At 50.7% G+C, this 12,698-nt stretch overlaps 1 protein-coding gene across 1 annotated transcript; it reads right to left on the bottom strand.

The window, feature by feature from the left end:
* Positions 1 to 343: 343 nt before the first annotated feature.
* On the bottom strand, positions 344 to 7,795 carry LOC144372056 (ral guanine nucleotide dissociation stimulator-like). Its single transcript, XM_078035476.1, has 6 exons — positions 7,661 to 7,795; positions 7,219 to 7,424; positions 6,031 to 6,145; positions 4,602 to 4,717; positions 3,008 to 3,122; positions 344 to 707 (listed from the first exon to the last, which is right to left on the bottom strand). Exons 2-5 carry the CDS (start codon positions 7,285 to 7,287, stop codon positions 3,087 to 3,089), a joined length of 336 nt encoding a protein of 111 aa, XP_077891602.1. The 5' UTR covers positions 7,288 to 7,424; positions 7,661 to 7,795; the 3' UTR covers positions 344 to 707; positions 3,008 to 3,086.
* Between the last annotated feature and the right edge of the window lie 4,903 nt (positions 7,796 to 12,698).

The raw sequence follows: 12,698 nt of genomic DNA, 5'->3' as shown, positions 1-12,698 counted from the left end.
AGACCTTAGCATCCCATAGAGTGGAACCTGCAATCTAGGTCCTGGCCTGTTCTCATCTGTCACCTATACCTGCCTCTGCCCTTCTGGACTGCATGCTGCCACCTGACACACAGACTCCCTCAGACATGGTGGTGGACAAGCTTCTGCTCTCCCTCATTTCAGCTCCAGCCCTTCACACTGACCTCTCCCTTATTGATTCCCATCTATCCTCCTGATCATCCAGAAGCTCCAAATTCAAGAGGGCATGAGTAGTCCATGGTATTGGACCAGTGTCTGCTCCCCACCCAGGTGTAAGCACCAGGGGACGCCCCTGCTCCCAGGCTTACCAGGACCTTCTTGGCCATCTTTGGACTTTGTATTTCTAAGTGGACACGAATTAAGCAGGTGTCTCCCACCTGCTTGTGGGAAAGCGGCCTGGAGGACTTGCAGGTTGATTCTGAGAACTGTGGGGGATGGAACATCAGCAAACCCAGAAACAGAAAGCCACCCCAGCCTGTCAGTTGGCTCTATGGGCTTCTAGCACATATGTCCAGGTGCTGAGGCTTCTTATTTCCCCAGGTGGGAGTGGAATGGCAACACAAGTACAGCTTGAATAAGGTAGGTGTTTACCTCCTTTCTCTTGACCTCGTGGCGTTTCCTCACGATGAAATATTTTATCCGTGGGGTCCTAGACTGATACATGGGTGAGTGGTCAGGGGCCTTGATTTCTGCAGAGCAAAGTGGAGAGAATTGTTAGATGGCACTCAAGGATTTTACCACAAAACACACACAACCCCTGAGAGTCTCCGCCAGGGCGAGCCTGCACCAGAATTGAGAGCCCTCCTATCCAGCTACAGTGCCACCAAAGACTCCCTCAGTGATTCTTCCCTGGAGAAGATGATGTACAGGATTCTAAACCAAAAGAGCACCAGGCAATGGAAACAGCACCTTGGGCCCAGAACTTCTCAGTGCAGGTTGGTCTGCCAAAGGGACACTGCTAGGCTCTGCATCAGGATTGGCAAAGGCTCCTGTGCTTAGGCCTTTCTCCCCAGGGCAGCCATGCTCACACATGGGCATTAAGGGAAGCGTTGGATGGTGGGCGAATTCATCCCCTTGCCCTGGATGAATCCACTCATGGATGACTACGTGGAGGGGAGGTGGTATCCATCAGAGGTGTGTTGGGCATGGACATGGGAAGACTTCAGCAGGGTGGTGCCCTGGAGAACTCTATTGTTTTCTAGGTTCGCTCTCCTTCCCCTTGTTTCTCATCATGAGCTGTCTGCTTGGTACTTTTATTCTGGTTTTTGTTCTACTTCTGGCTCTTCTTTCTGTCCTGCATCTTCTTGTAGTTCTTTCTGGGTCTTTTTCTTGTTCTTACATGGTTCCTTCTTGTTCTTCTTCTTGTGTATCTCCCTCCACCCTTCATTCTGTTCACTTCCTTCTTTTTCTTCTTCTTCCTCCTGCTCTTCATCGTGTGATCCTCTCCCCACTCAGTTGTGTCCTCTTTCTCCTCCTCCTTCTCCTTATATCTCTGGCAATGGTGGGGCATCCTGAGGAGTTCAAATCTATCACACTCTTCTGGCCAGATGCAGCCTCTGTTCAGTAGTCCAAGATGAAATCAGTTCTCAATCAATGGCCAGGAGTGAAACCAAGACCAAAGACAAGTGACTTCCTTTCTTTGTCATTGTCACAGTCAGGAAAGACTTCCTAACAGACACCATATTCTGGATAGGCTTCTACCTGTGGAAGTCCGCACCTCATCTGGACCAGGATTGCTGAAATAGATTCCACCTCCATAAAGTTTCCCCAATGAAAACAAGGTTTCCAAAATCTAGGAGAGGGCCAGCATCACTGCCACCCTCCTGCCATAAGGCATAGATGCCATCACACCTAGTGGGTTCCAGGCCCCCCGTAGTCCTCCCTTTTGACGTCTGTTACACACAAACCTCCCCTGGTCTGGAGCCTGCTCTCAACTGATGCTTGGGTTGAAAGTCTGTTTCTGAAATCATCTTCGTAGATTCTCAGTTTGGTAATTCCTTATTGACTGGCTTATTTTTGTACTAGGGATAAAACCAGAGGCAATTAAGCACTGAGACCATTCCCAGGCCTTTTTACTTGGGTACAGGGTCTCCCTAAGTTTCTGAGGTTGTTTGGAAATCCCCATCCTCCTGCACTGCCTCCCAAGTCCCTGAGATTCGCAGACACTGCCCCTTGCCCAGCTCTTTGCACCTCAGTCTTCCTCATGTGTGAGACAGAGCCAACCCAAATGAGATGGTGTGGGAAAATTGGAAAACTCACTTACGTGCCCTACAGATGGTGGGTTCTATTGTGGACAGGCTGGGATGGTGAAGGCTAGGAGTGTCTGGCTCACAAGAAAGGAAAGAGCACTGGAATTGTGGACAGCTCAGCATTGTGGCCTCTGTTCTTCAGAGCCCTTCTTTGTTGCTGGAAGGAATAATAACCTGGCCATTCTGATATCTTCAGGAGATGGGCACCCAGGCACAGAGGACTTGGAATTGTTCCCAAAAGAACCCAAACAGGCTGTCCCCTAGCCTTGACTTCCTCTTCACTGAGTCCTGTTCCCAGTTGCTGCAATCCTGACATTCCTGTGAGTAGGCAGGACTTCTCATATCCTGGCCATGGATTGGGACCTGTGCTGCTTCTGTCCATAGCAATGCTGATCCAATCAGGACCCATGTTCTCCTCCTCTTCATTTGAAGGCATCCTTATCAGTGAGCCATAAACCAAACTGATGATGGATTGAGCCTCTCTCTGCCTTGCCCTCATGGATATTAGCTTCACGTTGCCAGACCAGGTCCAGGGGAGAACACATTTAGGGAGGTTCAGCAGCCCCCTTGGGCCTCATTGAGCACCTCCACATTGGACACGCCCATCACTGCACTTGGTCTCCTGCACCAGGCCCACCACACTTTGGTATTTTGTGGCCAAGGCCCACTTTCTCTTGGCTGTGAGTTATCCTGAGCCCACTGTGGATCATGTTTCCCCACTGTCTGATTGTCCTACTTACTCTCATGCAGAGGAATCATTCTCAGCATCTAAAAGTTGTCCACATCCTCATGCTGCAACAAATTTTGGTCCAAGGCCCTTCAGATGAGGCTCTTCACTGTATCCACACTGGTCACCTGGATCAGGGTGGAATAAATGTCATCAGAGAATGGCTTTTAGAGGAGCTACCCAGAAGACTGTGGTCAAACATTCAGGAGAAATCTCAGCTACATATACAAGGGCACAATCTTGTTATCCTGCTACCTGAGTGTAGCCTCCATATAACCCCTGGGTTCTTGCAACGTGCTACTAGAACAATCTTGGTACAAATATCTGCCTGTACCTGCCATCTTCCCTCCCCCTGGGGAGCCACATTCCACTCAGGTCAAAGGACCAAACTGCCTATGCACAGACACACTCTCATCTCACTGAGACGAGAGCAATGGGCCAGGGATCTGTGCACCAAGTGTGCTCTGGGGTGCAGGCTGCCTTTGTGCGTGGAAGAGGCAGACGCACTGAAAATTTTTGTCCTGACTGCCACTACACAAAACAGACTCAGATACAAGAGTGTGTACTTGAGTGCTTCATGATAGCCTTGAGAGGCCCTGGCCTCTGGAAGCTCGGTGGGGGTCTGGTTGTAATGATGTACTTGACTCAGCACTGGCAGTCACTGAACGTGTCTTCTCTGCAGCTGGACACCTGCAGCATTAGCGTGTCTACTGCACATCCATAGAAATTCTGCCAAGAACCCCTTTAGCTCCGCATTTACATACATGCAAAGGCTAACATTCCGAAGCTTTGGCATGACCCCCCAGGTGATCCCCTCCCCAAATTCCCACACCTAGTCATGCTAAGGAGGTTCTCTTCCCTGCTACAAGGAACACATCCCCTCCTACACATGTGACAAGTCACTGCCACCTCCTCTGCTCCAACCTCACTCATTGAGAATACCAAGTTCTAGTCACTGCAGCCTGCACCCTGGACATATCTCTGACTTCATCTGTCCACAGAACTTCCGTCTGCACTTCTGGCCTGCAAAACCCACACTACAACACCCACTCACCACTGGAGCTGGGCATGCTGATGCTCTCCCTCCTCAGGTCAAGCCCTTAAGATGGACCTCTCTCTTCTTTATTTCCCACCACAGCCCCGGGGTTGGCTGTGTCTCCTGCCTTCCACTGTGTGGACACCCAGGAGGCAGCCCTACTGTCAGGCTTACCAGGATGCGCTTTGACTCTCTCTCACTCTGTCCCTCTAGGAGGACATAAATAAAGCGGTTGTCTTCCACCTGCTCGCTGGAGTGAAGCAGTGAGGAGCTGCTACTGGTGACTTTTCTCATGCAGCACTCATTGCTTTGGGTGGCCTGGGGCAATGATCCTGCAGCCACTGCAGAGCTGCTGCTCACAGCTGCTGGGGTCCTGGATGCCACTGCCACAGAAGGCTCCAAGAACTGTGGGGGATGACAATATCAGCAAAGCCCAGCACCTGCACCCCACCCAGCCTGGCAGTTGGCTCTGTGGGCATTCTACAACATCCATCCAGAACCTGAGGTTCTTGTCCCCTTGGAGGATGTGGAGTGGCACCAGGAGTAAAGACTGAAGAAGGTGGCTGTTTACCTCCTTTGGCTTGACCTTCAACGACTTGCTGGCATCTGTTTCCCGAAGAAGAAAGTCATAATGCACTCCTCCAATCAGGCCGTAATATACTTTCGCATCAGCAGGGACCCTCAGCTCTGGAGAGGCAGGGGCAGAGGCGTGGTAGGTGACACTCAAGGAATATACTACCCAACATCCCCCACAACTGAGAGCCTCTGCCAGCTCAGGTCTCACACACAGACCTGAGAGCCCCCGAATCCAGCTACTGTTCCACCAAAGACTCCCCACTGATTCCTCCCTGAGGACCCTCTATGCACAGGAGGTCCAGTACAGGAACACCTTTCAAGGAAATAGCCCCTTGTACCCCAGACTCTCTTAGTTCACGTTGGACCCAACAAAGAGAAACAGCTAGACTTTGTATCTGGATTGGTCACCAAAGACTCATGTGTTCAAGGTTTTCTCCCCACTGCAGCAATGATCACAGGTGGGTTTGGGGAAAAGCATTTAATGGTGGGTGCCTCCACCTTGCCAGTGGATTCATACACTCATACAGGGCTACACTAATTGGAGGGGTATGGTTTGGAGGTGTGTTGAGCATGGGTGGAGGATGTCCACAGCAGGGCTGTGCCATCCAGAGCAATGTATTTCTCTTGAATTCCCCACTACTGCATTTCCTGCTCATGAGTATAATTCTCATTCACATTTTTAATCAATGTATTGTTATACTTCTTGTTCACCTTGTGTTTCTCCTTCTTGTTCTTGTTCTTCTTCATCTTCTCCTCATGCTTCTTCTTATAGTCATCTTGAACTTCTTATTCATGGTCTTCTCCTTCAACTTATTTTCATTTTTCTACTCCTCCTTCTCCTTCTCCTCCTCCTTCTCCTCCTCCTTCTCCTTCTCTCTCTCTCTCTCTCTCTCTCTCTCTCTCTCTCTCTCTCTCTCTCCCTCCCTCCCACCCTCTCTCTCTCCAAGAACAGTCTACAAGCTGTGAAGGGTTCTATTCTACTACACACTTCTCTCTAGAAATGGCCTCTGGTCCTAAGTGGACTCAGTTTGCAATGAATAAAAAGATTGGAAGCCAGAAATGATTCTTCATTGAATTGCTTTTCTCATGTACTCATCTAGGTCAGAAAAGGCTGCCAAAGTAGGCACCCTGTGGTTGTCTGTCTTCTTTGACACAAGACAAAGAAGACTCTCTTCTTGGCCCTTTGTGGATAATAGCTTTGCAATGCCTCCTCAGGCCAAGGAAAGAACACCATAGGCAGGTCCACAGCCCCTGGGGAACATGAAGAACCTGCAGATTTATGCCCCATCATTACACTTTGTTTTGTGCACAAGTCCCACCATACTCTTCCTGGGCATTGGGCCAATGCACACTGTGTTTTGTCTCCCAGTTATCGTGAGCCCACTGTGACTCACTGCTCCCTACCCTCTGATGGTTCCACTTACTCTGATGGTTCCAGACAATATGCAGAAGCTCATAGTTTTTTGGATCCTTCTGCTGGAGCAAGTGTACATCTAAGGCCTTGCGGATTACGACTGGAGTCCTGTCCTGGGAGGTCACCTGAGCAGGGTTGGAGAAAGCTCATCAGAGAGGGAATTTGGGAGTAGCTACCCAGAGGACAGTGCTCGAGGAAAATCAGAGACAAGAGAGCTCTCAACACAAGGGCACCATCTTGATACCCTGCTACCTGAGGCCTTCATGTGATCATGTGGGGTCTTCCTATGAGCCTCTAGTCCAATCTTGGTACAAGAGTTTGCTTCAATCTGCTATGCCCTACAGGGACAAGGGAATAAGGACCAAAAGGCACACTCTAGTCCCCACAGATGGGAGGAATGGTCCAGTGGACTTTCATATCCCTGCTCTGGTCTGGGATGCAGCTGCATTTTTGTGTGGACAAGGCACAAACCCTAGGTGCTTTGGTCTTGACACCCAGGCACAACACACACACGGACTCTTTAATGATAGGCATGGAAGCTGCTGGGCTCGAGAGTGTCAGTGCTTGCTGGGGTGTCAGGAGTTTTGGACACAGCAGGTGCAGTGGTTCAACATGGCTCCCCTGGAGGTGGTCACCAGAGTCTCATGATGGATACTCCACACCCAGGAAGATCCTGCAGAGAGACCCGCTAAATCTCTATTCACATACATGCAAACTAGGACACTAATGAGCCCCTCCAAGGCCCCCAGTTGTCTGTGACCCACACCTACCCACCCTAATCATTCTACAATGGCTCCCTTCCCTTCAACCAGCAACATATCCCCTCCCACACACAAGAAAATGACTGCCAACTCCTCTGCTTCAATATACTCCTCCTCAATACCACAGTTCAATATACTCCTCCTCAATACCAAGGTCAGTAGAGGATGGCCTGTACCCTCGATATTTCTCTGACCTCCTCTGAACCCAGCACTCACTCCTGCACTTCTGACCTGCACACCCCCAAACACGCAGGCCCACTCGCACCCAGACCTGGCATGCTGCTGCTCTCCCCCCTCTCTCTTCCTCACTTTCTGCTCTCCTTCCTGACCTTCCAGAAGCTCCAGTTCAAGAAGACAGGCCTAGTCCAAAGTGTTTGCTGTGGACTCGGTCTTCCCCACTGTGGGCTCCCAGGAGACTCCCCTGCTCAAAGACTCACCAGGATGCTCCTATACTGTGTTGTCCTTTCATTTTCCAGGTAGATGCAAATGACGCACCTGCCTCTCATCGGATTGGTATATTTGGGCCGTGGGGAGTACTGAGTGGAGACCCCTGATGTCCTGGACTCCGGCTCTGCCCCTTCCCTGGGAGAAGGCTCTGGCTCTGGGGTTGGCTGAGGAGCCGTGACAGGAACTGAGCTTGTAGCTAGAGGAGAAAAGATGCCAACATGACTGCCTTGCCCTGACCTTCGCACAGACAGACAATACCCCTTCTGCCAGGAAGAACTCAGGCCCTTAGCCCACACAGGACCTCTTTGCAAACTAGGGTAACTTCCTGAATGGACAAAGGCTTATCCTTATTTCCAACCCAACACCAGGTATACAGACTCCCTGCAGTGGAACAACAGTCAGACCTTTCCTCATATACCCTTAGGTACTCACCACAGTCCACCTGGCTCTCAGGCTCTGCCTGGCTTGATATGCCATCTTCAGTTGGGGCCAGCAGGTGGTGTGCTTGGTGCTCCAGGTTAAAGCCACTCAGGAGGAGCCACACGTATGGCAGCAGCTGCTGCAGACTCAGAGAGCCTGGAGGCTGATGGAAAGCCTCGGTGTGGAAGTTCACCCAGGTCCCCAGGAAAGAAGATGAGGCACTGTGGGGAGGCAGGTGTGGAGTCAGCAAAACCCTGGCCTTGCCTTCGCCATGGCCTCCAGAGCAAACCTCTGACCCTACCCTCCTGAACCGTCCCTGGTTCTGAACACACCAGTCCACCTCAGGAAAGACACAGTGGCTGTATAGGCAGGGACAGGACAGGTCGCTAGGCAAAGAACCTTCAACGAAGGAGCGTTAGATTCATGGTATGACCAGCTCTCCCCTCCTCTGGGCAGGCCCGACCCTCTTCTTCCTCTTGGCTACCTTCTCTCCAACCTGGAATGCACCTTCCAGGAGTGTCTGTCCTCCTGCCCACTCTTCTCAGGGCTCAAGAGACACCTCCTCCCCTGGGGAGGGCTGCAATGCTACCTCATTCTCTGTGAGCTCTCACTGAGTCCCCCTGAGTAGCGGTGGACCTCTCTTTTCCCATGAGTGCAGACCACATCTCTGTGGCCCTGAGGGAGGACAGGGAGGTGTAGAGTAGGGGATCCATTATCCCAGGGCCTTCCCCAGAGGACCATGACTACCTACAACTCCCTGCCTTACCCCTCCTACTGTTGAAGCCCCACACCTTACACTGCAGGCAGAAAACTGAATTGGGGAGAGCAGTCTTTCCTCAGCCTTCCCAAGTCAAATCACCTTGCAGGTCCCTACTCTAGTAACAGGAGCCCACCCTCTTGACCCCAAGCCCATTCCATGTTGAAGTTGGTCCAAGGGTCCACCATAGTCACTGAAGAGGACAACGTGCAGTTATGCCCCATGGAGTCAGGGATGCAGTCCCATGTAGGATATGTACTCATGGCACCTGCGGTTTGAGGCTGACCCCCATGAAAAGGGACACAATGGCAGTCATTTGCACCCCATTTTTCACTAAATTATGAAACGTTACTGGAAACGTGTCTTCACACAGTGAGTGCTTTCTCCATGTTCATCAGTGAATGAGCCCAAACTGCTGATTCCCACATATCTCTGGGTGTGGGAGCTGCCATGTCCAAAGCCCCTGTCCAGCTATGTCCCAGCTAGGATGCTCTGTCCCACTATGGAAACTAACATGTCTTTATTAACCCAAAAGTGCTTTTCCAAGGCCCGAGTTTTGAGACGCCTCTGGCACAGATCTACGTTCTTCACAAAGCCAACATCACACCAGAAAGACCACCTGGCCTTGCTGAGTCCACCTGGGAATGAGCTCAGTGCACACCATTGAGCTGTGGTGCCCAGTGTGTGGGGACTGCTCCACGGACCTCTGTGGATCAGCTGGAGTCAGAATGGTTTCTCTGCCTGAGAGGGGAAGTTCACTCCCCTTGCAAGGCTGTGGCAGGCACCTCCAGGACTCGTCCCTTTTGGGGCTGACATTACACTATGAGTGTGGTCCTCTATCTCACTAGGTATCACAAACCTTTGGGTTCCTGAGAGGTACATGGCAGCCCCAAGACCCAGGCATGAGGGGGCTACACACTTGGGCTTGGTGGTCTGGTGCTTACCTTGGGAACAAGAGATCCAGCACCTGCTGGGTGGGGATGAAATCTTAGGAGATTAACCCCATGTTGCTGCTGAAATGTAGGTTTCTCCCACAAATGACAGGCAGGAGCTCATTCCTAAGCTGGTCCTGCCTGTAAGGTTCAAGGCTCTGTACCCTGAAGGGCTCCTCCGTGTTCTCATCATTTTCACCCTGGGTTGGGACCAAGAATGGTGGGTTCAAAATGGAAATGGTGACAAACAGAAAAATGACTTGTGCCAATACACTAGAGTCAAAGCACAATGGGACAGTTCCCATCAGTACAAACACACACACACACACACACACACACACACACACACACATACAGAGTCAGAATAGGAGTCCTGGGCCATTCATCAGGGATTAGACTAGAGGGCCTGCTGGGCTCACCTGCCCTGTGCTACTTACAGTTACTCTTGAGCTCCTCTGCGACAATCTCCAGAGGCTCTGGCGTCTAAGATGAAGCCTCACCCAGTGCATCCACAAAAGGGCTAGTTGGCCCCCCTGAGATTCCTGGGAGCCTGAGGCTCGGCATTGTTTGCAACCACAGGAGAACATCCTTCTCACTCCAGTTTCTCCAACCAAATGAGCTCGGATGGCTTGGTCAGTGAAGTGGGTGCCTGGATACCAGGGTTCCATGTTCTGTTTGATCCATAATCAAGGCAATGATGTCATTTCCTGTGTCCATACCTGAGCCTCTTTTCACATAAGACCACTTTCAAAAGCCCTATGGGCTGCTGATTTCTCCTCCATGCCTACCCATCTCAGGTGCGCAGGTGTTCACCAACAACTACCCAAACATCCCCACCAAAATCTGCCCTGCTTGGTGCCACTAGAGTTCCAGCTTGGAGCCTTCAAAAATGCATTCAAAACTAGTCCTTCCCTCTCAGCAGCTTTTGGACCCTGGTCCCATTAATGTGCAACTCATGCTGTGCCCAGTCTTTTCTGGAAAGTAGGGTAGCATCTAATCTCTAGGGTTTATTGTGTCTATTGGCCCATAACACCCTCTATTCTCTCTGAAACCAGAGATGGAACTCACAGGTGGCTAAAGCACAAATGTAGAGATGGGACAATCACAAGAAGGGCAGAGACAAAGAATGCACCCCAACTCAATCAGGCCTGTGTCCCACACAGGAATGTGGCCAATGTCCGTCCGATCGTGGCTGCAGTTCCCTCTCTACACCATGGCAAGTTGGAGGGGACTGAGATGCAGAGGCTGCCCCCCTCTGCCATACAACTTCCCAAGGCTTCTCCTAAGATTTCAAAAGGGCCAAGTGTGTCTAGTGTTGGGGTCTCACAGAGACTCCGAGGTACCACAGCATGCTGCTGCCCAGAACCGGTTCACCCCTCACCTCAAGGGGGCTCAGCCTCTGGATTCATGGGAATTGAAGTGGGTACAGGTGATGGGATATCACCTCCAAGACTGAGTTATGCCAAGTCCATGACCCCTGTCTGCATCCCTGTCTCCAGCACCACTCCCCTCTCTCTCTTTCCTCCTCAGAGCAAACAAATCCATTTAGCAAGTGTGTCCTGTGATAAAGACATGACGGTCACCCATCCTCTCATTACAAAAACACTGAGGCTCAGCCAACATGGATCCTACCAGGAACACAGGCATAAACTCAGAGTCCGATCCTCCCAGCCGAGCCTCAGTGGAGCCTGGACTCCCAGCCTCCTGAGTCAAGGAAACAGAGGTGCCTAGCCAAGCCACCTTGGATGCAGCCGCACAAAAACTGAACTCATCAATGCCCCTTGCTCTCAGTTTTGAGTAAGAGGGGAGGTGGTGTTTCACAACCCTGGACATCAAGTGCAGTCTCCAGGCTTTGGGGTGTGCCCTGGCCTCTCTCTATCTGCCCAAGCCCTCCAACTCACACTGGCCTTTTACCCAACCTCCTCCTAGGGCCAAACTCAATCCTGCCTCTCAATTTCTGCTGCCTTCGCCAACACACTGCTCCCCAAAATGAGCAGGGCTGGCTCTCTGTTATCATGCTGGTGCCAGCAGCAATGCCACCCCACTGACATAATTCTGAGTCCCAACCTAGGCACTCCAGCTGTCTTTGCCACACCTGGCCTGTTTGGGCTCTGGTTCTTGCTCTTTTCTTTCATGTGCATGTGTTTTGAGGTTTTGAGTTTCTCCCACTGCAGAACTGCAGCTGTAGCAGGGTAGAGCTCATGAGGGTGACATTCTGAGACACATCCAATTCCATCAGGACTGTTAACTAGGGTGATGCTGGAACACAGTGATGAGTGAACACATGGGAGGTGGTTGGACCCACCTTGCCTCTGAGTGGCTTCCTTTCAGGACAGGAATGTAGGGATGGGAGCCCCTGGCGTGGGATGCTTTGCACAAGGTGTGACCATGGGCTCTCTTTCCTGGCAAAAATGGCTCCAATCAGCTGGGCACTTCCACAGTGGGCACGCCTTTCCTTCTTGCACCTTCCCACTCCATGAGGCAATGCTGCTTACCTGTTTTTTTTTTAAAATTCCTTTAGAGAAACCTCCTGATTTTTCCAAACCTAAGATGGCCAGAAAGTTCTGTGTCACCAAAGGTTACCTGAGTTGAAGAAGTAAGAACATATCCTCTTGACCTCACACGGGGACCAGCAGTCTCTGGTGGCAGAGGTGCTGTGATTGGGGTGAATGGGCCTCAGGTAGGCCATATCCTATTTATTTTTAGCAATAATATAACAGCATTAAAAGAGAGGAAAAGAATGCATCAAGGAGAGTAACTAAGAACAGAGTAGGGACAAAGAGCATGAGAAGAAGATTAACATTAAACAGGGATGAGAGGTGGGAGGGAAAGGGAGAGAGAAGGGAAATTTCATGGAAATGGAAGGAGACCCTCAGGGTTATACAAAATTACATACAAGAGGAAGTGAGGGGAAAGGGAAAAATAATACAAGGGGGAGAAATGAATTACAGTAGAGGGGGTAGAGAGAGAAGAGGGGAGGGGAGGTGAGGGGAGGGGGGATAGTAGAGGATAGGAAAGGCAGCAGAATACAACAGACACGAGTATGGCAATATGAAAATCAATGGAAGTGTAACTGATGTGATTCTGCAATCTGTATACGGGGTAAAAATGGGAGTTCATAACCCACTTGAATCAAAGTGTGAAATATGATATATCAAGAACTATGTAATGTTTTGAACAACCAACAATAAAAATAAAAAAAAGAAAAAAGAATGCATCAAAAAGGCAAAGGGAAGTCCATTTCTAGCACCGCCACACACACGTGCACGTAGCTTCCTTCTACAGGCCAGCGCTTCTTCGTGCTCAGAACTCAGAGTTAAAATTCGGAGCTTCCCCTCCCCTAAGGGGCTGAGAACCTGAT

Source organism: Ictidomys tridecemlineatus, chromosome Y (genome assembly GCF_052094955.1).
Source record: "Ictidomys tridecemlineatus isolate mIctTri1 chromosome Y, mIctTri1.hap1, whole genome shotgun sequence".
Lineage (NCBI taxonomy): Eukaryota > Metazoa > Chordata > Mammalia > Rodentia > Sciuridae > Ictidomys > Ictidomys tridecemlineatus.
This window is presented reverse-complemented; position numbering and strand designations above follow the sequence as displayed.

Coding starts and splice junctions, on each gene's coding strand:
- LOC144372056 (XM_078035476.1), bottom strand. CDS start 7,287: ATGAGAGGCAGGTGCGTCATTTGCATCTACCTGGAAAATGAAAGGACA. Junction 6,146..7,218: donor CACAGTATAGGAGCATCCTG/GTGAGTCTTTGA, acceptor AACCCTGCTCAG/GTGACCTCCCAGGACAGGAC. Junction 3,123..4,601: donor TGAAGGTCAAGCCAAAGGAG/GTAAACAGCCAC, acceptor ACCCTGATCCAG/GTGACCAGTGTGGATACAGT.